The sequence below is a fragment of the Balearica regulorum genome, chromosome 1 (assembly GCF_011004875.1).
Source record: "Balearica regulorum gibbericeps isolate bBalReg1 chromosome 1, bBalReg1.pri, whole genome shotgun sequence".
Taxonomy (NCBI): Eukaryota; Metazoa; Chordata; class Aves; order Gruiformes; family Gruidae; genus Balearica; species Balearica regulorum.
The window spans coordinates 117,882,216-117,904,145 of NC_046184.1; the positions used below are offsets into that span (position 1 = coordinate 117,882,216).

The window sequence follows — 21,930 nt, forward strand, 5'->3', positions numbered from 1 at the left end:
TTCCATGTGCATTGCACATGTAAATATCTATAAACCCTTAGTGCAAGAGGTGCCAAGGAAAACTAGAGGATTTGGTCATATTGCCTATTGAAGTCAGTTTAATAAGCAAAATCACAAATGTTTCACTTTAGCAGAAATTTGTAAATGAATGGGCTGTATCCTTGAACTCCCCAGAAAGCTATAGATTGGAGAGGACAGAGGGATGCGAAATTTAAGGCATGCTTTAGGCTCTCAAAACACTAAGAGCTTCAGCAGTTTCACAGCACATAGTTTTTTGTTTTTAAATAAAAAACCCCAGCTAAACAAGGCAGTGATTTCCCTCTCTCTTTCCTCATACTGTTTTATCATCTAATCCTTTCTTGCTATTTCTTAATGTTCTATTTTTGAAGGGACAATTTTGCTTTAAGTATTACTAACATTAATACTAGGCTACTCCTACGTACTAGGGTATTAATTTATTTAACACTGGGATATTCCTGTAAGTTTCCTCGGGCTCTAAATGAGTTCTTGTTCCTACCTCTCTGGAAATCACTGGGAGTTTTGCCACTGTCATCAACAAGAATGAGATTGGTCTGTAGAAGAAAATTCTGCAAGTCTCCCTCACCAAGTCATAATCCCACACTATATTTTCAACAAGTGCTCTTATAGAGCTCCAGCCAATACAAGCTGAGACCAGAGTGATGATGATTGTAGAAAATCTTTTAGAGTGTGCATAGAAAGGCCTTTTTATTAAATAATTTGACAATTAACTAGTCCACACATCAATTTCCAGTTAAAGTGCAATTTATTTAAAAATACATATTTAAACTAAATAAAAAATCCATTTTAAATTATTTTGCAGGTTATTCTTGGAGACCTAGTACAGTAGCCTTTATCTTCTAGTTGATCTTGAATTTAACTTCAACAGAAAGAAATTAGAGCTTCTGAATAACCCTTCACTGGCTGGTATAGTTAAGCTAGTTTAAAATTTTAAAATAACATTAAGGATTGTTTTTCAGTACTACTTTACTCACTTCTGTCTGCAGCATCAGAGAATCAGAAACAATATTTCTGAAAAGGCTACATCTTAATTTGTGGACCTGTCACTTAATTTGTGGCTTTGGATTTTGATCTGCCTTTGCTCTCAACTGTAACAGTAAATATTGTAAATACTGATGGGCAGGACCCCCTCCTCCATCTAATTGCCTCAGACCAGAGTTGAACTGACTTGCACTAGCTGAGAGCGCCAATTTCTTGCCTCTTTTTTTTCCATGGATAACGAATAGGTCGAAATTCCCCAAAGAGTTTTTTTCCCCTTAGAGTCCAAAGATGCAGAATGGAGAGGAACATCCTCTTAGGAAACAATGGTGAAAGATGTTTGGTTTTTTGGTTTTGGTTTTTTTTTTTAATTTTGAAAGCTTGGAGCATATTCCAGCCATTTTCTGGGTCCATGAGGGAGCCAAGCTTATCTTTGACTTTTGATAAGTCTTGAAATATTTAACCACAAGCATCTGAACTTTTCCAAGAGTTTATTTTACTTTCATCATATAAGTATATGAAAGGCAAAATATGTAATTATTTGCTCTAGAATCCATCTACTTAGTCCTCTGTGTTTATTATGAATCATTTCTTGGCAGGAAAAAAATATGCAGCTGAGTTACACATAAAAAACCTCTTAGTAGGAAACAGCAATGTTTGGTAGTAAGCAGGTATTTACAGATATTAAAAAAACGGCATTGAGGAAGCTGGTTTAATAAGCCCGAGGCATGGGATTTTAGAAGGTTTATGAATTGAACCATATAATTTTTTTTTTTAAGTTTTCAGTGTTTCATTGTAGGCTTTAAAATAGCATGCATGCACTATGCGTAGCAGGAGACTGTGGTCAGTTTCAAAATTATGTATACATATTTTGGTTATTTGACTCTTACATAGCCCCCATCTCTTTGCTGACGGCTTTATGTTTCCACTTGCATTTTTACAGTCAATTTTGGTTTCAGTGTTGTATGTTCACCTCCTGCTGATTTTGCTGGGGTTGCAAATGCAGACATGAGAGTAGAAAATATTCCTACATGTATAATGAGAAAAACTAGTCATTAGTTTGACAAAGCACTTTAGTTTTGAATTTTAGATACAAGCCCTGGAATACAAATTACAGTTTGGATAAAACTGTGACCTTGAGTCCAGTCCTGTGAATCCTGTGAACAAACATGTATTTCCATGAGTAGTCCTTTCAAAATAGGTAGTGACTTATGGAAAAGCAAAAGATACGCATGAGTTACGCTTTGTAAGAGAGTAGATGCATGTTGATGTGGTTATGATGATACTCGGTAATAGCAGAGATGCCACAAGACCTTTTGGATTACTACACTTGATATTGCTAGTTAGGTTGGTTGGTATTGTTTTTATAAGAAAGTCTTTATACTGAAGGGTGAGACTGCACATAGCCACAGATGAATGATTTTTTTCTTTTTTTTTTGGAAGCTGTATTCTCTTATAAAATTATTTTGATTTCAAAGGCAAAACATACTCTTCAGTAAAATCACTGTTAGCCAAAGATAAATTAGTAAGAACAGGATCATAGGTGGTACTTCTTTTGGTTTGAACACTGACCACAGCTGTGCATTTTTGCGATGATAATTTTTTTCATGTTCTGGTTTACTAAGCATGTAGACCAATGAAATGCCAATCACCATAAGAATTATTAGAATCTAAAAAAAATCAATTTTATATGTCTGCAGTTGATTATGATATTTATGGAGATAGCTATGGACATTTACAATATGCTTTTCCCCATGTAATTAAAAACAAACAGAAACATTGAGAAGCATGACTCACAGTGAGATTATATATTCTCCTTCCTCCCTGCCACTAATGCTTGAATATGGGGTGTTACTATAACAGGTTCCCACCTGTTACAATCCTGAAAAGGAACAGCCAGTGCTTTTTAAGGGGAACTTTTAGAGAAAATTATATAAATGAAGCAATGTAGATAGTCTTTCCTTTCCTTTCCTTTCCTTTCCTTTCCTTTCCTTTCCTTTCCTTTCCTTTCCTTTCCTTTCCTTTCCTTTCCTTTCCTTTCCTTTCCTTTCCTTTCCTTTCCTTTCCTTTCCTTTCCTTTCCTTTCCTTTCCTTTCCTTTCCTTTCCTTTCCTTTCCTTTCCCCTTCTTTCTCTCTCCTTCTTGTCCTCCCTCTCTTCCCCCTCTCTTCCTCTTTTTTCCTCTCTTTCTCTCTTTCTTCACCTCTTTCTCTCTGCCTTTCCTTCTTCTCTTTCTTTCTTTCTTTCTTTCTTTCTTTCTCTCTTTCTTTCTCTTTTTCTGTTATTCAGCAAAATTTTATTCTGTTTAGAATATCAAACCAGTGTTGGTGGTTTTGTTTTTGCAGGGAGGGGTTGTTGGAAAGAAGCAGTGAGGAATAGATGGCTAGAAAAAGAGTTAGTTTGCATAGTCTTGGGAAGAGACATTCCATGAATAATGCAGAAAATGGAATGATGAGAAACATTTTCGGAAAAAGATTGCTTGTGGGTTAGACAACTTCATTTATTCCAAAGAAAAGGCAACTCACACATCTTAGAAAATCAGTAGGATTGGCTCAGAATAATAGGTTAAATTACTTCACCTCTCAGCTGTCTCTGATCTTGGGGGCCCAAGGCACATCAGGCCACACCGAACAATTGGGCAGCCTGACACTAATTTAAAACACAGGCTCAAAGTATTGGTTCACTCCTTAAATAAATTACTGCATCTATCTGGAGACTTTTGTTGGTGAGTTTTATATGTGGCAAATAGAGTTAGCAAAAAGGACACACGGTGCACGCCACTCATTTTTTTGCGCAACAGTTATTATGGGTACAACAGTGGGAAAGACAGAAATACATTCTTGTGCAAGCAAAGTTCAAGTGAGAAGAGGGAATATTTAAGATAGATCTAGTCTTTACTGTGCATGTTTACTTTAAGCATCGAAGGCTCATTCCAGCACCCATGAAAATCTATGGAAGTCTGACTTTTGAATTCACTGGCTACTGTTCTGAGCTCTTTGCACTACTGTGGATTGAGTGTTGTGGATCATCTTTGAAAAGACACAAAGGAATTGTGTAAGTCTAGTAGTTTGGCTCTGAAGGCTCAGCTGCCAGCTGAATGCAGGTGATAGTTTCTGGGAACCTGTAGAAACATTGTTTTTTTGCATATCTATCTTTTTTGAGAGACATTAATACAGTTCACAGAGATTTTATCCTATTTGTGGCAATCTAACATTTCTACAGCTGCTCTAGTTCATCACTTCATTTGCCAGCTCACTCTAATAGCATTTCTTCTGTATCCAGATCATCACCAGAAATTCCCAAAAAGCCCCAATTATATTAGTTACTGCTGGAAAAGGAATTAATTCAGTTTAATGGCTATAATTTGGGACATGGTTTTGATACATTCAACATGTTTTAAAAATGGTGTGTAGTTACCCTACACACAATGCATATGCAGCATATGCAGGTTACTTAGGAGCACTTTTAGGATAGGAAAAAAAAAATAGCCAGCTGCACTGCTTCATGTGTTACATGTCTCTTCACAGGTGGAGCTTACTGGTAATAGCATTTATGAGTACATACATCCTTCCGATCATGATGAGATGACAGCTGTTCTTACTGCTCACCAACCTCTTCATCCTCACCTCTTACAAGGTACTTGTGTGATCTGTGATCAAACTACCATTGAAAAAATAAAAAATGTAACAAACCTAGGCTGAAATGAGACAGGCTCATATTTATCTGATGTGAAGCTATGTACGCAAATAGAGGAGGAGCATGAACTTGAAACTGTGGCCTAGGATTCTTACTTGTTGTAGTAAAGGGAATAAGGTATCCTAGGTTAAATAATGCTTTTCATGCCATGGAGTCTATGCAATTTTAAACAGGTTTTTAGATTTGTCCCAGTAGCCATTTCATCTCTTTTATTTTGTCATCATTGCTGAGGTTGCAGGAATGTTGCAATGGTCTAGCTGTGCACAGCTGCAGCTACACGGTCTTAGCAGAAAAAAAAAGAAAAAAAAGAATAGTAATACATTAGGCAATTGGGAAATAGGAGGACACTTTTAACGTTTTAAAAACATCTGTTAAATTTGAAGCTTGGACAAAAAGCCAGACCTAATACCCTCCACTGTAGGAAGAGCAAAAATGCATTTTATAAATGACCTACATTTAGAAACTCTCATAAAAAAAGTGATCTCTCCAGGAAAAGAATATCCTCTTGCCTTTATACTGGATCACTGATTCACCAAGCCTCTCCACACATCCTGTTCAGGTGCTGCAGATGATTCACCCACGCGTACCCATACAGCATGATGCTAAGCTGGATGGAGTGTCAGGGAAGACAGCAGAACTCTTATTGATTATGTGAACGCCTGGATCAGAACTATCCACCCTGGCTGTGCCCAGACACCACACATAAATATTAACAGAACCCTTTGTGTATGAAGTTGTTACTTCAGTGTTGTAACTACTATATAACTAACAGATATGCTCATCTTTGCACTATCTTCTTCAGTAGCTTTTGTTTCTTTGGGAGCAATTCTTTGAACTTTAAAATATCAGAAATAATCTGCTCCATCATGTACAACGTGCTTTCACATGTATTTCATAATTGCTTAATCAATTGGAGCTCACATCTTGCTACTTTTTACTGGCCTTCTTAAGGCACAGCTCCTAAAAGCATGAGGAGCTTTGTGTTTGCACTACAATTCTGGTTAGGATCAGGCTTTTTTTCTGCATTGTTGCCTGTGCATTTTCTGTACTTGGTGATCTCACCACAGTTCTGGCTGCTGTGATTCCATCAGTGCAGAACCGTGCACGCTCTGCATGCAGGAAAGTTTAATGTGTCTGGAAGCATACGTACTGCTATGAGAGGTGTAAATGGAAGAATTATCTTAGCCTCCTCTCTTCCTACCCGAACAGGTTGTCTTGTGTACCCCGTGGTGTCTTGAAAAACAAACTCTTATTTTTCTTGGACTCCTCTGATTCTAGTTGTTACTTGACTATTTCATACTTTGCTCATTCCTCTGTCAGGGATTTTTTTAAGTGTTGACTTTTTTTTTTTTTTTTTTGTTTTCCTACCTTACTAGTAAGCAGAGGTGATACCTCTGGTATAAATCCATGACTTTTCATGCAGTTCTGCTGGTATCCAGAATGAGTAGTAAGACAATTTTATACCTACTGCCTTGACAATGGCAATAGCCTCCTGTTTTTGTTACAATATTGTTTTTTTAATTTGTTAGTTGGAGATTTTTTGCAAATTTAAGTCATGGGCAACTGATTGGAATTAATTTCTATGTCAAATGCAAATAAGCCCACAGGTCTTCCTGTTTCTGTTTTGTATCATGACTGGCTTACTAGAAACAGTGAGACAGCACACTAGTACTACAGTTCCAGAAGTTTTTTGGTTTTGTTGTTGTTGTTCAGAACTAGGTATTGCCTGTTTCTTGCTTACATTTGGATGTCTCTGGATGCTTATCTTGCCTGTTAGCATTTGTTTTCAGAAACAATCAGATCTCTCTCATTTTAGTTACTTATGGTCAAATTCTTTGTTTCCTTAACAAATTCTTGTCAGTGTGAAGTGTAATTCTGTTCTGGTTGTGTTTGAAAAGACTTTACACACAATTGAAACTGTTAATTTCAGTTTACTTGCAACTGTTTCAGTTTGAAATTCTGCTGATATAATTAGGGCCAGATATATGCCTCATTTTCTGTAGCTTTCTTTACGTCTTTCTACATAGACGCTGTTTGTTATTGGCATCAAGCTCTGGTTTCTTGATAGTGCAAAGGTAAAGAAAAATTTACTTTGAAATGTGATCCATTTACCTATGTTTTGTTTTGTGTAAAATTTTGTGCAGCAGAGGAAATTGATAAAAACTTCAAAACAACAGCACCTTATTTGGATTCCTAGACTTGAAGAAGACAAATAAAGGAGTTAAGCTGTGTTCTGGTTTGTATAGGGATTATTTTATGCAAATCTTACTTCTGTGTGTCTCTTTCCCATACAATGCATGGAGCAGGTGTATTAAACTATTCAGAATCCATAGCTAAATCTCTTTAAAATTAACAGAGTGACCAAGTATTTATTTATATTTGTCTTCCCTGTGCCAGTAGTTCCCTTTTCTGCAGTATATGCATTTTATACATATGTGTCCTGAGGTATAACCTGAAACTACCTGGCCTATAGAAATCAAAGCAGGTTTCCTATTTTTCTTCAGTGAAACCCTGAAACCTATTTAATAAATGACAGGAATGAAGCAACTTCTGTCTATCTGTCTGTATCTTAGTAAGTATTTTGAATATTTAAATAAAACATAGAAGCTTACAAATAACTTAGGACAGAGAGAAGTTGAGTGAAAGTGGCTTTATTTTCTAATAAAAAGGAAACAAGACTTTTTAAAGAGCATTTTTTGTCATTTGAGTTTGATTTTATCTCTTTTAACCTTTTAAAACACATTTGAATCTTCAAGTCACTCAGGAGTAAAATCAATACTGCACTGCAGACACAGATGTTCATAACACAAATTTACAGCTTGGCTCATGTAAGTTGCGAAAGATGTGTTCTTCAGCTAATTCTCAGATATGCATATACATTTTTAATTCAGTTGCTATACATTTTTAGTTCAGTTGCTATTTCAGCAGCTGTAGGTGGATAAGATCTGTTGTAGAAATAAAATCACAAATGTGAATATACATGTCTATATTTTGTGGTATTCTGTTACTGGTATTGAATAACTCAAAATATAGATTATTTTTTACCTCCAATTTTGCAATCTTTATAAATTTTGATGCTATCCCTTTTTTGTTTCTTCATTTGCTTTTAATCTTCCTCATTTTCCTTCCTTATTCTCTTCAAATCTTCCCTTGTATTTCCAGTGCTTCATCAGTTCCATAGAAGTTTTTTCTGAAAGACCAAACAACATGAGAATTGTAGAAACCTTGCAGCCGTTGAGCTCTAGAAATCTTATTTGCAGGAGTTTTATTTCACAGGGAAATGCAAATTATTGCTCACTGTATAAAATCAGACATAGCATGGATTTATTTATATAATTGTCACTATCTCATAGTTTTTTTTCAGATATCTCAGCCTGGTACTCAAAAAATGGTATATTAGTTTAAAAGGCATAAGCCTCCTTAAATTACAACTTTTTAATTTTGTTAAGTTTGCCCTGGACTTCCTAATGTTTCAGATACAACAAGGTACATCTTCAGACATAGAGGGTAGATCTTTTTTTTAAAGATAGTGAAAATTCTTGAATAATCACATGCTTCCAGAAACTAGGACTTCATAACAATATTAAATGTAATAAAAATTGGGAAACAGGATGTAGGTATCATCACTCTTTAGATAACTCCAATGTGGCGCTACAGCAGCTTATGGTAAGGAAAGCTTTTGGGGCAAGAAACTGGAGGGCAGCAACTCTGAGAAGCTTTTAAAGGTCAAACAGGACAAACAACTTGGTGTGACCTCCTGTTGTGATGCTGCAGCAAAAAGGGGTAATGGAAAATCCTTGTACATCTAAGCAGGAAATTAGTAAACAGGAATAGCAAGGATGAATAACTGGGTCCTTTATAGAGTATTAGTCAAATGGACACTGGATTTTTCTGTATAATTCTGTTGTCCACTTAAAAAAAAAAAAGGCAAATTGGAGAAAATACAGAAGAAAGCCACAAAAATGATTGAAGGACCGTAAAGGCTTATAATGAGAGATGAAAGAACACCATCTGTTTGGTTTATCAAAAAGAAGATTGGGAGGTGACTTGATTACTGTGTGTGCATACTTATACTTCCAAGGGAAGAAAATACTAGGAACTAAAGGACTGTTTTAGAAGAAAAAACATACCAAGGAGCAATGTCTGTGAACTGAAACCACAAAAGCTTAAATTAGAATAATGCATACATTTATAACTAGGAGTTTGATTAACCACAGGAACAAAATACTGAGGGAAGCAGTGGTTTCTTCCTCTTTTGATGTCTTCAGATGAAGGCTGTACGCGTAGAAGGTACGCTTCAGGCAAACAGAAGTTACTGAGCTCAGCACAGGAGTAAATGACTGAAGTTTAATGAACTGCAATGTACAGGTTAGACCTATGATCTAATGCTGCTTTCTGGCCTTTAAAGTCTATAAGCTATGACTCAATGAAAGCCATAAGCCCCATGATCTGTGGAGGATTTGGAGAATTTCAGCCTTAACTTACAAAGTCTTTAAGCTGCCTTTTTACTTGCATGACCAGCATTGAAAATGTAAAGCAATATGTACTGATCCCTTGCTATGAAAGAAGCCAACAGCTGGACTCTCTTTCTGAGGGTGGCTGGGGTGGGGAAAAATAATAATCTCTCTCACACACACATTAAAGGTAGGGTATGCCTCAGTGATATGCAACACTTAACTAATAGGAATCTGGGAACTGTTTCATGCTGTAGGGCTGAGTACCTGATTTCTTAGCATGTAGAGAAGTGGTTTTGATGCATGCTGTCTTTTCTTGAGCACTTACAGCTCTGAAAGTTTTTCTTTTCTGTTTCTTCGAGTGGTGGAACTAACAAACTGGGTCCACTGGATGACATTCTCCTGCTGGGGCAGAAGGGAGGCATCCAGCAGGGTGGTTGGGCTCCAAAATGTGGGGATGATGAGGTAACAGCAGTTTCTGAATCCTGGAAGACTGCAAGTTTACATTTATGACTGACTGTAGAAACTCAGCGTACGGTGCATATGTTTCCTGCTTAGTGCAGGAGACCTAGTACATTGTGGCGCCATGCAAAATTCTGCCTAGTCAGCAATAGCTCCAGAACTTCATGGAGGCATGGGAGAAGTTAGCCCCTTTCCTCACCTCACATATAGCATCAAATTAAATATCTGTCAGGCTAGTAAGTCTAAGCTGCTACCCTCAGCAGCAAAGCATTTTGGTACTAGCATGGTGGGGGGTACAATGCTGGCAGAGGTTGGTGAAGCAACTGTTACAAGGTGCCCTGTCCAGAGGTGATAAGCATTTTGCATGTGTCTGAAACAGTGGCTGGCTTTCAGAGACTGAATGTTGAGGATTGCACCAGGATTATTGACTACAGATTGACTACTACCCAGATCCCCTAGTGTGTTCTTTGAAGGAAAAAACATACTGACACAAGCTGGGATGCACATACTACACTATGGAGGTTTTTGGGAAATGCTGTACCTCCGGAACCATATCTATCAGAATAAAGAAGGAAATTTTTGTATGAAATATCAGGGTAGTGCAAGCTGGGTATGACTATTTAGTGCATGTCATCACTGCAGCTGAATACAAGCAAGCAAGCGAAGTAAGAGATATTTGCACTGCAGATTGACTGAGACAAGCAATTAAACAATGCTGAGAGGGATTCAGCATTGTGTGCTGCTCTTCCATATATGTATTTGGAATCAGACATCGTGTGTCTTTTATTGGTTTCATGTGCTTTTTCTGAGATTTTAATCCTTTAAAAAGCCTATAGCTTCCCAACTTTTGCTGACTTTCACACCAAGGCTTGGTGTACTAAAAGCAATTTATTAACATTCGCCAGAGCAGACAAAGGGAAAAAGGAGTATTGTAGTTACTGTAGCCATTCCAGTTGTCTGCTAACAACTGGATAATTCTTATATGATTAGTTATAAGCCTAATGTAAGTAACACAAGGAACATGGAATACATTGTGTCAGGCTTTGTCCACTCTGGTTGATGCTTTAAGGGCATCGTTTCAGTCAGCTAAGAAGTAAATGCCAGTGCATACCTTTCCTCTCAAGGAAGAACATCTTCCCTACACACATTTTGTTTGATATTAAAAGAAGGGAAGAGAAAATTGTATGTCCGGAAAGATCTTTTTTACACTAAGTTTTAAAGAAATTTTTCTATTAGTACATATGCAAAAGACAAATGTTGACAAGAATTTTTGTTTTAATTAATTTAAAGATATTTTATAGGAGAACTGTTATTGAAAGACAATGGTTTAACATGATGATACTGTTACAACTGTCTGTTAGTGTTATTTTAAACTTGAGAAACCTAGAAAATATTACTATTATGGATGTACAAAAGTGGAAAAGAGAGCATACTGCTGGCACTCCATTAAAAATCTTTTTTCATTGGTAATTAAGAGTAAAGTGTACTAAAGAGAGTATAGTGTCTCAGACTGCAAAAGCTATTCTTTTCCTTTCTGCCTAGTGCCCTGTTGAGTTTCTTCTCTAGGAAAAGTTTGGAAGCATCACTTACAGTAGTAAAGGAAAATTTGGGCATATGCTAGCAAACGGCTGAGTTTGGATAACATGAATGAGAAGAGAGAGCACTTACCCTCTGCAGCACTGACAGGATTCTGGACACAGTGACGAAACAGAACAAACTGTCCAAATGGGGAGGAAATTTGGACAGTTTGTGCAAGCTTGGAACTCTAGGACTGAGGCTAGCAACAGAACTGATTGCTTTCCTACCACAGCAAGACCATTACCAGGGCAAACCAAGTCAGCCCACAAACTTCAGTTTTGAACTTAGTATGTGCCATGTAAGGCATTTATATTTTATCATTCAACTAGTGCCACTCATTTGCTAAAAAGAAGATGGAGTATTCTCAAAGGTATACACTTAAGCCTTCAACCTACATGTGTATATGTGATGTTGCAGTGTTACAGGGAGAAGGGAAAATATGTATAACTGTTTTACTTCTTCTCTCTTACTTGGAATCAGTTTTGACCACACATACCAAGTAAGGACAGGGAAATGTTGTCTTGGTTTCGGTTGGGATAAGAATTAATTTTCTTCCTAGTAGCAGATAGAGTGCTATGTTTTGGATTTAGAATGAGAATAATGTTGATAACACATTGATATTTTGTTTGTTGCTAGGCAATGTTTACACTAAGTCAGGGACTTTTCAGCTTCTCATACGGCCTTGTCAATGAGTAGGCTGGGAGTGCACAAGAAGCTGGGAGGGGATGTGGCCAGGAGAGATGACCCAAACTGGCCAAAGGGATATTCCATACCATATGATGTCTTGCTCAGCATATAACTTGGGGTAAGCTGGCCAGGGTTTAGACTGCGGCTCAGGAACTAGCTGGGCATCAGTGGTCTGTGGGTGGTGAGCAATTGTGCTGTGGATCACTTGTTTTGTATAATCTATTATTATTATTGTTGTTGTTATCATCATCATCATCTTCCTATTCTGTCATATTAAACTGTATTTATCTCAACCCATGAGTTTTACCTTTTTTTTTTTTCCCAATTCTCTCCTCCATCCTACCGGGTGGGGGGAGTGCACAAAAGCCTGTGTGGTTATTTTAGCTGCCTGTTGGGTTAAACCACCACAGTTGTTTTCATACATCCCTTTGCATACAGTATTTAAATTTGCAAAATAGTTTTAGTCACAATCTCATTTTTGCACTGTTCTTTCCAGCATAGCAATAATAAAGATGGTCAGTATGCACCAGGCTTACAGGTCTGATGCCTCATTTTCCACTAGCTGATCTCCAGGCCTGCTTCTGAACTTGTCCTGAGGAAAGTCCACCAAAGGCATTTGCAAGCCCTTTCTTGCACTGGCCTTGTTGGTGAGTTCTGAATTCCCAGCTTCAAGGGCTACCCTAAAACTGTGTGCACTATTATGCAAGCATCCCTTTTGCCTGTGTCCTACAGTGCTTTTACATCTTTTTTGTTCTAGAAGATGAGTCACCAACATTCAGAGTTAAGGGACAGAAGTTGTGGCATTTGTCTCTCCTATAACTCATAAAAGCTATAGCTTTTTTATGCTCACAAAAGAGACTAGCCAAGATACTTGCATACTCTTTTAGTCAGCAATGTGCTGTGTGGGACCCAGATGCTTTGCAGATTACACAAGAATAAGAGCAGAACATGTGTGACTTTATAGTATAGAGGAGGTAAGATGAAAATAACCATCTGAAAGGGCAAAAATATGCAGAATGTTTGGGGGATGGGCAGTAAAGTGTTATCCAGACATGAACTTGTGGTATCTGTGTTTCCACCCTGTAAAACAGTCCAGAAGGAACATGGAGCGCAGTTTATCACGCGTGTGCCTTGCCTCCAGAGGAATGCACTAGCTTGAGGCAAGCACATGTCTCTGCACAAGTTGTACGGGAGGGAAGGTAGAAGCAGGTGACTGTGTGCACAGTACTTTGGTCTATATGTGCCCTTTGAGAATAGTTTTCATCTCCTATGCTATAGCTGAAATTTGACATTGCACCCAAGCTGCCATGTAGAGCAAACATGAATCATTAGCTGTGTCAAGAGCTCCCAATTTTAATGCTGCTTCATATCTTTCGTAGTGACAGATGAGACATACATTCTTAAAACAGCACATGGTGTAGCAGTGTGCAGTTTACATGCTGATATATGTTAATTTACAAAAGGGTTCTGCAACAAAACAATGCCATATTTTGCTAATGTCAAAACTTGGGAGTTTTGGGAAAGAGAGATAAAATGGTAGCTTTTACCTTAGAGAAAATAAAGGCATGAGAGGTGAAGCTGTGGAAAAAAAAAAAAAGATTATCTTTTTTCTCAGTCCACTGTGCAAGCAGCATGCAAACCACAGAATTTTGGGACTGTTTTCTTTCAAAAGAGATGAAAGATGGAGTGGAAAGCAAAGATGGATTTCATAGTTGCACCCCCAGGGATGGACAATTCTGGTTTCCTTGAAGCTAACCATAATTTCACAGAAATGCTTGGAGAATCCTGTTTGGCAGTCGTGTGCAATATGAGTGAACAAATGTACAAATATTCTTCATCCAAAATAGCAAGACTAATTTTCTTTACCATTACATTTATTCTGTTTATGAGAGTTAAAAAAAAAAAAATATCTGTAAAATATAAACAAGCTATTTTATTCTTGACTGGTGCTTGCAGTCAAACTCTATTGCATGATGTACTAGGCTAAGAAAAGAAAAGGGATTAATAGAGAAGGTATACTTTGTAGAAATGGTACTCAGTGCTGTGAGAAAGAAACGTGCCTTCTGTATAGACAGCAATGTTTTTCTATGTTCTCATTCACAGGTTGCTGTGTTTCAGCTCTCTAAGGATGTTAACATATGGATAAATTTGGACTGGGATTTGAATGAAGCCATTTAGTCTCTGCCTTATTTATAGCTTTTACTGAATTTACTCAACTACATTGTAGCAGTGCTTCAGGGAGGGAGCCTCTGTAATCTGACCAGGCAATGTAGTAATGTATTAGTAGAATAGAAAAACTTCTCTGAATCTGATAAGGGAAACATGGAGTTTGGCTAAACAATAAACAGTGATACATTTGAAATGGACATCTTGGACACAGATATTGACTCTGACTTGCAGTGCTTCCCCCCATAAAATTCATTATAAATGATACCTCAATTTTATTAAAATATCTGCTAGTACATGTATTGAAAAAGTCATGATCTCAGTAACATCAGTTATACCCTTCCAAAGAAGAGCAGCACAAAAGATAGAGAAATCTGCTCAAAGCATATAATCATGTTGATCAAAACTAGTATTGTACTTGCATAATTTTTCATTTCTAACTATTACCAATCACCCAGTTGGGGAAAAATGGAAAACTGGAATTCCAGGATAAAAACTGAGGGTTTCACAGGTCATTCTTAAAAAGATTTCAATAAAAGTTTGTGGAGCAGTGGAGAGAGGACAATCACTTTCAAATGTTAAACATTGATACAGGGCAAACAAAATCAGAAACTTGCTATCATAAGTAAATCCAAGTTATAACAAATATTGGAAGTGGCTGGAATAAAAAATAGGTCTGCAATCGTGTTCCACCTCACTGGATAAAGAGATGCACTATGCCAAAAATAAGGGTAAACATTTAGAAAGAACCCTAAAGCTCTGCTTTTCATCTCTAACTCCTGTAGTAGATAAACACAACACTGATAAGTTCTGGGAAATGTTAAAAGCTGTACCAGGATGGTTGATCTGCTTTTCAGGAAGCTGTCATCAGACCCCTTCAAGATACTTAGCAATTTAGAAGTGGGGGTGGAGGTTTCTTGTTAGCTATAGCAGCTATTGAGACATTTTCTTGACTTATGCTCTGAAAAAAGCTTGAACCGAAGAACATACAAACTTTGAAAATTATTCAACTCATGAAAAGAAGGATCAATTTCCCAAATTTTTTTTTCTAGGAGAGGGAAACAAGTTTGATTCAGGTAAAGAGATGCTAATATGGAAAGTAAAAGGGAAGATGAGAAAAGCAGACCCATGCTGCAATACTTACACCCATAAAGAAAAACCATGTTAAACCCCTTCATAGCAATACACAGCTGTTTGTCAGAATTATAAATGGCTATGGCAAATGCTAGAGAAGGTGCAATTAAACAGATAAATTTCATCCAATGTGGTGGACTTGCTGGAATAGTAGGTATTTGAAAGAAATGGTGCTGAGTATGAGATAGAACAACAGTGAAATTTATCTGCCATCTCCATGTAGTGACTGCTCACTTTTTCTGAAACCTCAAGTGGCTGGGACAGGAGTGGCTGAAGAGCAGCCCTGCAGAAAAGGACCTGGGGGTGCTGGTTGATGCTAAGCCCCATATGAGTCAGCAGTGTGCCCTGGCAGCCAAGAGACCAAACCACATCCTGGGGTACATCAAACACAGGATAACCAGCTGCTCAAAAGAGGTGATTATCCCCCTGTATTCAGCGTCGGTGCAGCCTCACATTAAGTACCGTGTGCAGTGCTGGGCCCCACAATAAGAAGGATGTGAAGGTCCTTGAATGCATCCAGAGGAGGGCAACAAAGCTGGTGGAAGGGCTGGAAGGAATGTCCTGTGAGGAGGGACTAAGGACTTTGGGCTTCTCTAGTTTGGAGAGAAGGAGGCTGAGGGGCTGAGACCTCCCTGCTCTCTGCAGCTTCCTGAGGAGGGGACGTGGAGAGGGAGGTGCTGAGCTCTTCTCCCTGGGATCCAGTGATAGGCCGCATGGGAACTGTTCAAAGCTGCACCGGGGGGGGTTCAGACTGGACAGTAGGATGACTGGAACAGGCTTCCTAGAGAAGTGGTTGAGGCCCCAAGCCTGTCAGTGTTTTAAGAGGCATTTGGACAATGCCCTTAATAACAGACTTTAACTTTTGGTCAGTTCTGAAGTGGTCAGGCAGTTGGACTAGATGATTGTTGTAGGTCCCTTCCAACGGAACTATTCTTCTCTGCTCTTCAGCTTGTCATCAGTTTCCCAGTTTTTCATCTTGCTTCTGGAAGCTGTAGTCAATGGGGCAATATAATTTATTATACCTCCTGCAGTGACAAATGTGAATTTACAAATGAGATTTTTTTTTTTACTCCAACATATCCCCAATGCTACACTGTGTGAAGATACAGCTGTCTCAGTTCCAGGTGTTGTGAAGGTGCAGTTGGAAAGTACAGTTCACCATGGGAGATATTGCTGTGCTTAATGAAGTCTCTGTTTCTTGCGGCTCTAAAAATGCTGTTTTGTAAATACATCAAGTTACATCCCTACAAACACACACAGAGTACATACATGAAGATTACAGTGCTGTAATAGACTTCTTTTAACCATTATCACTAATAATTATATGAAATACATCCTCACACAGATAAATGATGTTTCTTTGTTTAGAGATGAAAATATCTTCATATTGGATCTGGTTTTATTTCTTATTCTCCCTTTTCATAAAATAAAATAAAATAAAAAAAAAAACAAAAACAAAACCAAAGCTGGCAATATGTAGTTACGAATATCCATAGGGTTTGAATGGATTATGTTTTCTTCTGTGATACATATGGAAGACAAAAAACAACAAAGATTGTTATTAATAGGAATTTTTCTTTTGTGTTAACTCAGCTGGAACATCTCCATAAGACTTTCTAGTCTACTCAGTAGCATTTTATTTCTTGTCCTTCATTAGCTGATGTCTGCAACCTGTTGTTTTCATCTTTTCTCTATAACAAACAGACATAGTTTATACATAGATTTTTAACATTTTAATACTTTAATACTTAAAGGAAAGGTGTTAATACCACCTATAGTGATGCATTTATACAGTTACCATTTCAGAATTAAATACAGTGGCTAAGCTTCGGTTATTAGATCATATGAATATTCTCAAGTGCTTAAGAAGGCTATTTTCCTTCAGTGTTGCTTATATTCTGGTTCAATTATAACATTTTGCTATTCATTTTTCTCTCTCTTAAATTTCATATATATGTGCTTAACCCACAGTTCTCTCAACATTTAACTAAGCAAGAACTGAAAACACTCGATTGGTTTCCTCTCTGTTTCAAACCTCTTTTACCTTCTTGCTAGCCTAAGATTTTTTCTGTTATTTGTATGTGCTGTGCTTACATGTTTGCTTGAAAGAACACTAGTGATATCAATAATTACATTACTAGGTCTAGACGCTTTGTGTTGTTATATTTTTGCAGTTTTTCAAAGCTTAATTCTGATTGATAAAATTGCTTAACTCTTAAGAATAATTGGTTACAATCACCTCTTACTTAAGCCTGAAGTGCTTATTTTACATTTATTATTTTTGCATTTACTCTCATACTGTCAATATTGATTTTACATGTATGTTTGCATTATATTGCTTTTACATTTACTGTCTTCCCTGATTTGAGACTTTTGCTACATCCTTGGACATCTCTAGTCATTCTGCTTTTACAGCAGGTGCTGGCTATTTGTGCTACAGGCTTTTTTCCTGCTTTATAACTGAGCTTTCATGCCTACTATCTCCTCACAATTTTGTGATTAACCTCTGCAGCAGGACAGCATGCATTATTAATCACTCTTCTCACAGCTCATCTGATTTCTCCTATTTGAATATTCAGCTTCTACCTCTTTGCTTGCTAAACCTTTAAGTACCTCATTTTCTTTTACAGTCTTTTCATCAGAGTAGACAATCTTAATTCCGTCAGGTATAGCCTGGATGTGATATTATAAGTTTTGCATTACATTGATGGAGGTGTTAGCATCCAGCAGGATACCGGCACTCTTTTTTTCCCAATCAGCTTTACAATTATAAATTCATTTTAGTTCTTTTTTTGCTTTGCTACCCCCTTCTGCTACTTTCAAGAGTATTGAGGAGCCACACTGGCAAAGGAATCAGTTAATATGAATACTAATTCACATATTGTTCACAGTCTTGCATATCTAGGTTCTTTATGTAAGGGTTTTGTCTTACTGCTCCTTTATATTTTGCAATCTCTTGATCAGGTCTGGAGATGGTTTTATTCCCAGTAGGCACACACAAACACACATATGTGCACAGACCTCACCAAGGACAGATCAACACAGACAGCAGAACAGTGCTTCTTTTACAGGCACCACATACACACTAATAGCACTCACATAAGCATGAACAGTATGAAAGGCCTGGTCCTGCTTTTCCTTGCCAGTGAGTCAGTCTCAAAGCTTGCTAGCAGATCTTATACTCACGCAGAGTCACAAGGATCTCTCTCTGGTAGCTTTTGTATTCTTCAGCTCCAATCCTGCAAACAAGATGCCAGATGCCATGTAGCACCTGCACATTATTCACTGGGCACCTTGACTGATCATGTAACAATCCCAGCTGGCTGGTTAAAAAATTCTGCATCCACCTGTGCTATCGGACATGCTGCATTACTAAATAACTGCCTTAGCAGTTGTGATTGTCCCAGACAGTCCAGGAATGGTCAGGCTCTCCTTTAGACACATGCTGCTTTTTCCTCCCCAAAATGGCAACTCTCACAGTGACACTGGGCTCCCACACAAACACAATCAATCACTCTTAATACACACAGGAGGAGGAACGCTTATTATCATCTATACACTACTTTGGCCCCTTCAGGCAGAAAGGTAGTATGTTACTCACGGCCTAGATTCTGTTTGGCCACATGGGCCTTCTCTCCTTTTGCTTATGTAAGGCATCTTATTATCACCTAGCTCAAGCCTCAAAAATGGAAGCTCCCAAATGAGTCCCCAGTTACAGAGTCATGGGTAACTCTTCCCTCTTTAGATTGCGGGCATGAGATGTAACTGATTTAAGAGACTAGTGTTTGTTGGTTCAGCAACACACTACTAAAAAACTAAGAATTCAATGATCAATAATTAATAAACACATCATTATTAAATTACATTTATGTCATTTTGCACTTGATTATACACAACAAGAAAGCTACTGATTATTACTCTTCAGTCTCACAGATCACATGCAGCTACTATTGAATTACAATTCTATCACCCTTCCCTCCCCATACCGCGTAGTGCTAGGGTGCAACTCTATCCCTCTTTACTCTGTCCTCCTACACCACACAGCATCCTTGACCTTGAATTCTTTTTTTTTTAATCACCCTCCCGGTTTCCTAGAGAGCCTGTAGCTAGCTAGTTATGTTCCATGGGGACATCTTGCTTGCACTCTACCATCATGAGATCAGGGAGACAAGACCTCTTCTTAAATAATGAAATAATTACCAATTTTAAATAATAAAGGAAAAATGTTATCCTGCAGTCTGGGTAATACTCTAGATTTAGAGACACCTAAAGAGCACACTGTGCATCACAGCCTGTTCCTGGTGGAATAGTGAAGTTAGAGCTAACTGTGTTTCTGTAGCACTAGTCTGCAGTAACATTTAAAAATGAAGGAAAGAGCAAATATAAGGCTGAAGAATAAGGTGCCTGGAAGGAGCTTGTTACTGAAAGAGTCTCTTTTAGGTCTTGTGGCAGGACACTTCAGAAGTTTAAGGCATTGCTTCCAATTCCACTAATCATCTCTTTTTATAGAAGAATCTAAGCCATTAAAATTGCTAGCAACTCCATTCATGTCTGAAGATGGTCTTTGTACCCTCATTACTGTGCATTAATTATTTTTCTCCCTGGACACCCTTGAAGGGAGAAAGTTACCTTTATTTTGTGTGCATGGGAGTGTGGCAGAAAGAGAGCAAGCACTAGTGTTAGATCACTGTAGAAAATCTGTACTGAAGCCATGAATTGCACCAATGCTCCCAACTCCCAGATCCATTCTTTACTCATGAGATCATGCTTCAGCAATAGTAATCTGTACTGTATGGCTTCCTCCCACCAAATTGTATACATTTGTATTTAAAACTCTACAGTAGATGTGTCTGTTAATTTAAGTGCCTGTTTTTCCCCATAAAGATCTAATTGGCATTAGGAAAATAAATGGAAAATTAAAATACTCAGGAAGGCTGATAGTAGTTGAGATGCACTTCTTTTGCATTTCTTTTCCATCCTCACTAAATCATTTTTCTGTGGTTCTATTTTCTGACCTTTAAACTCAGAACTTAATGTAGAGAGTTTATTGGTTTCCAGGTAGTGGTGTGAGGCTCAAACCACTGCAGGTGTGTGGCTAAGAGGTGTTAAGTGGGTGATGGATGCACAAAAATCTGGATCGCAATAGTTAAATTAAATTAAGACTCCAACTGATTACAGTAGACTTTGGATCAAACCCTGTGGGGAGTTAGGAGGTAATACGCATTGCAACAAATCTGAAAACCCCTCTGCTTCCCTGATTTTCCTATTCACAGATGTACCAAATGAATTCTCATTTCCTATTATAGTTAGGAAACCGCAACTTTCAGTAAAAAATTCAGAACTATTAACGATGTCTGAACTGTTATTGAGAATAATTAATGTTAAAGAGAATAGTAACTTACTCTTAGCAGAAAATATGTGTGTACCTGAGCAATATTTAACATGAAAACATTTCTGGAGGTTATCTGTGAAGACACTTGTTTAAAAGCCATCTACCAAGATGGTTTTGGAAGTCAGTGAAACAGGTAATAATATTGCATATGAAGGCCAGAAGTTCACCAGTCTGGGTGAGTGCATGGCTACATGTAGTCAAATTATTACAAAACCAATGAATTTTCTTGTTTCCCATTCTGCTGTTCTTCTGGAGAGTACCTTCATTTTCCTATGCTCCAAAGGAGGCATTTCCTTCTCTTTACCAATATGGACTGGTACTTAGCTCTTCAGAAATGAGGTGATTGCCTTGTGAAGGGTGGTAAAAACAGAAGTTTGGAGATGTGGTCATGCAGACTTGTCCAACTTTCAAAGGGAATCCTAACATGAAGGTGAAATAAATCCTGAGGGAAGAGATTGAGTGGGAAAGTAGAATGGCTGACTTCTATTGCTGTCTAAGGCTGGACATAAACACATCTGTTAAATCATGAAAAGCAATGTTATGGACAATTTTGAAAGCCTCAGTAATAAATAAACACTGTGGTTTATGATTTCAGAATATGAAATTGAGAGATCATTTTTCCTGAGAATGAAGTGTGTCCTAGCCAAGAGAAATGCAGGATTGACATGCAGTGGCTACAAGGTAATGTATATAATTGCTTCCCCACCCCCACTCCCACCCCCCCGCCCAAGTATTCAACAATTGACAAGTTTATTTATTTAGGTTGGGTTTTTTTACACATGTGTAGCTAAAAGCAAAGTCTGTGATAAAAAGAATTGGAAGACATGCAAAAAAATGCCACTGCTGATTGCAGATTCCCTTAGCAATGCAAATCTAGACTGTCTCACAGTTAGTTGGAGTTTGCTTTGTGGCACATTTCCCACATCCTGATCCCTGATCTTCTAGACTGGAGAACTGGCTGGAGCACAGCCATGGAGGTGCAAGGAGAGTGCACAGCCAGGTCTTATTCCCCTATGTAACTGGAGGCAGGTGAGGCAGGAACCCAGACACAGGAACTTGGAAGTCTTCCCACATCCCTCTGCCTCAATGTTACTATGCTTTGGCTGAGCAGCCATCGAGTTGCACAAGTCACCTCTTTGGCCCGACCAGAATTACTTCAACATTTATGAAACTGTAATGTTAACCTAAACAATCATTAATATCAACTCAGGGTTGAATACTACTAAACCACCAAGTTTGTTTATAAATCTTATCACTTGTATTAATTTTCTGTTTATTATTACATAAAATCAGAAGCCAGCAAATGCTGAGATTCTGTAATAACACCTGTCATTCAGGTAGATCTT

At 37.8% G+C, this 21,930-nt stretch overlaps 1 protein-coding gene across 4 annotated transcripts in view; it reads left to right on the top strand.

The window, feature by feature from the left end:
- Positions 1-21,930, top strand: part of SIM2 (SIM bHLH transcription factor 2) — a 60,488-nt gene that overhangs the window by 15,111 nt on the left and 23,447 nt on the right. For all 4 annotated transcript variants that reach the window (XM_075771764.1, XM_075771753.1, XM_075771742.1 and 1 more), the window contains 2 exons: positions 4,543-4,651; positions 21,180-21,265. In XM_075771764.1, the coding sequence (XP_075627879.1) occupies positions 4,543-4,651; positions 21,180-21,265 (195 nt within the window). The remainder of the gene's footprint in view (positions 1-4,542; positions 4,652-21,179; positions 21,266-21,930) is intronic.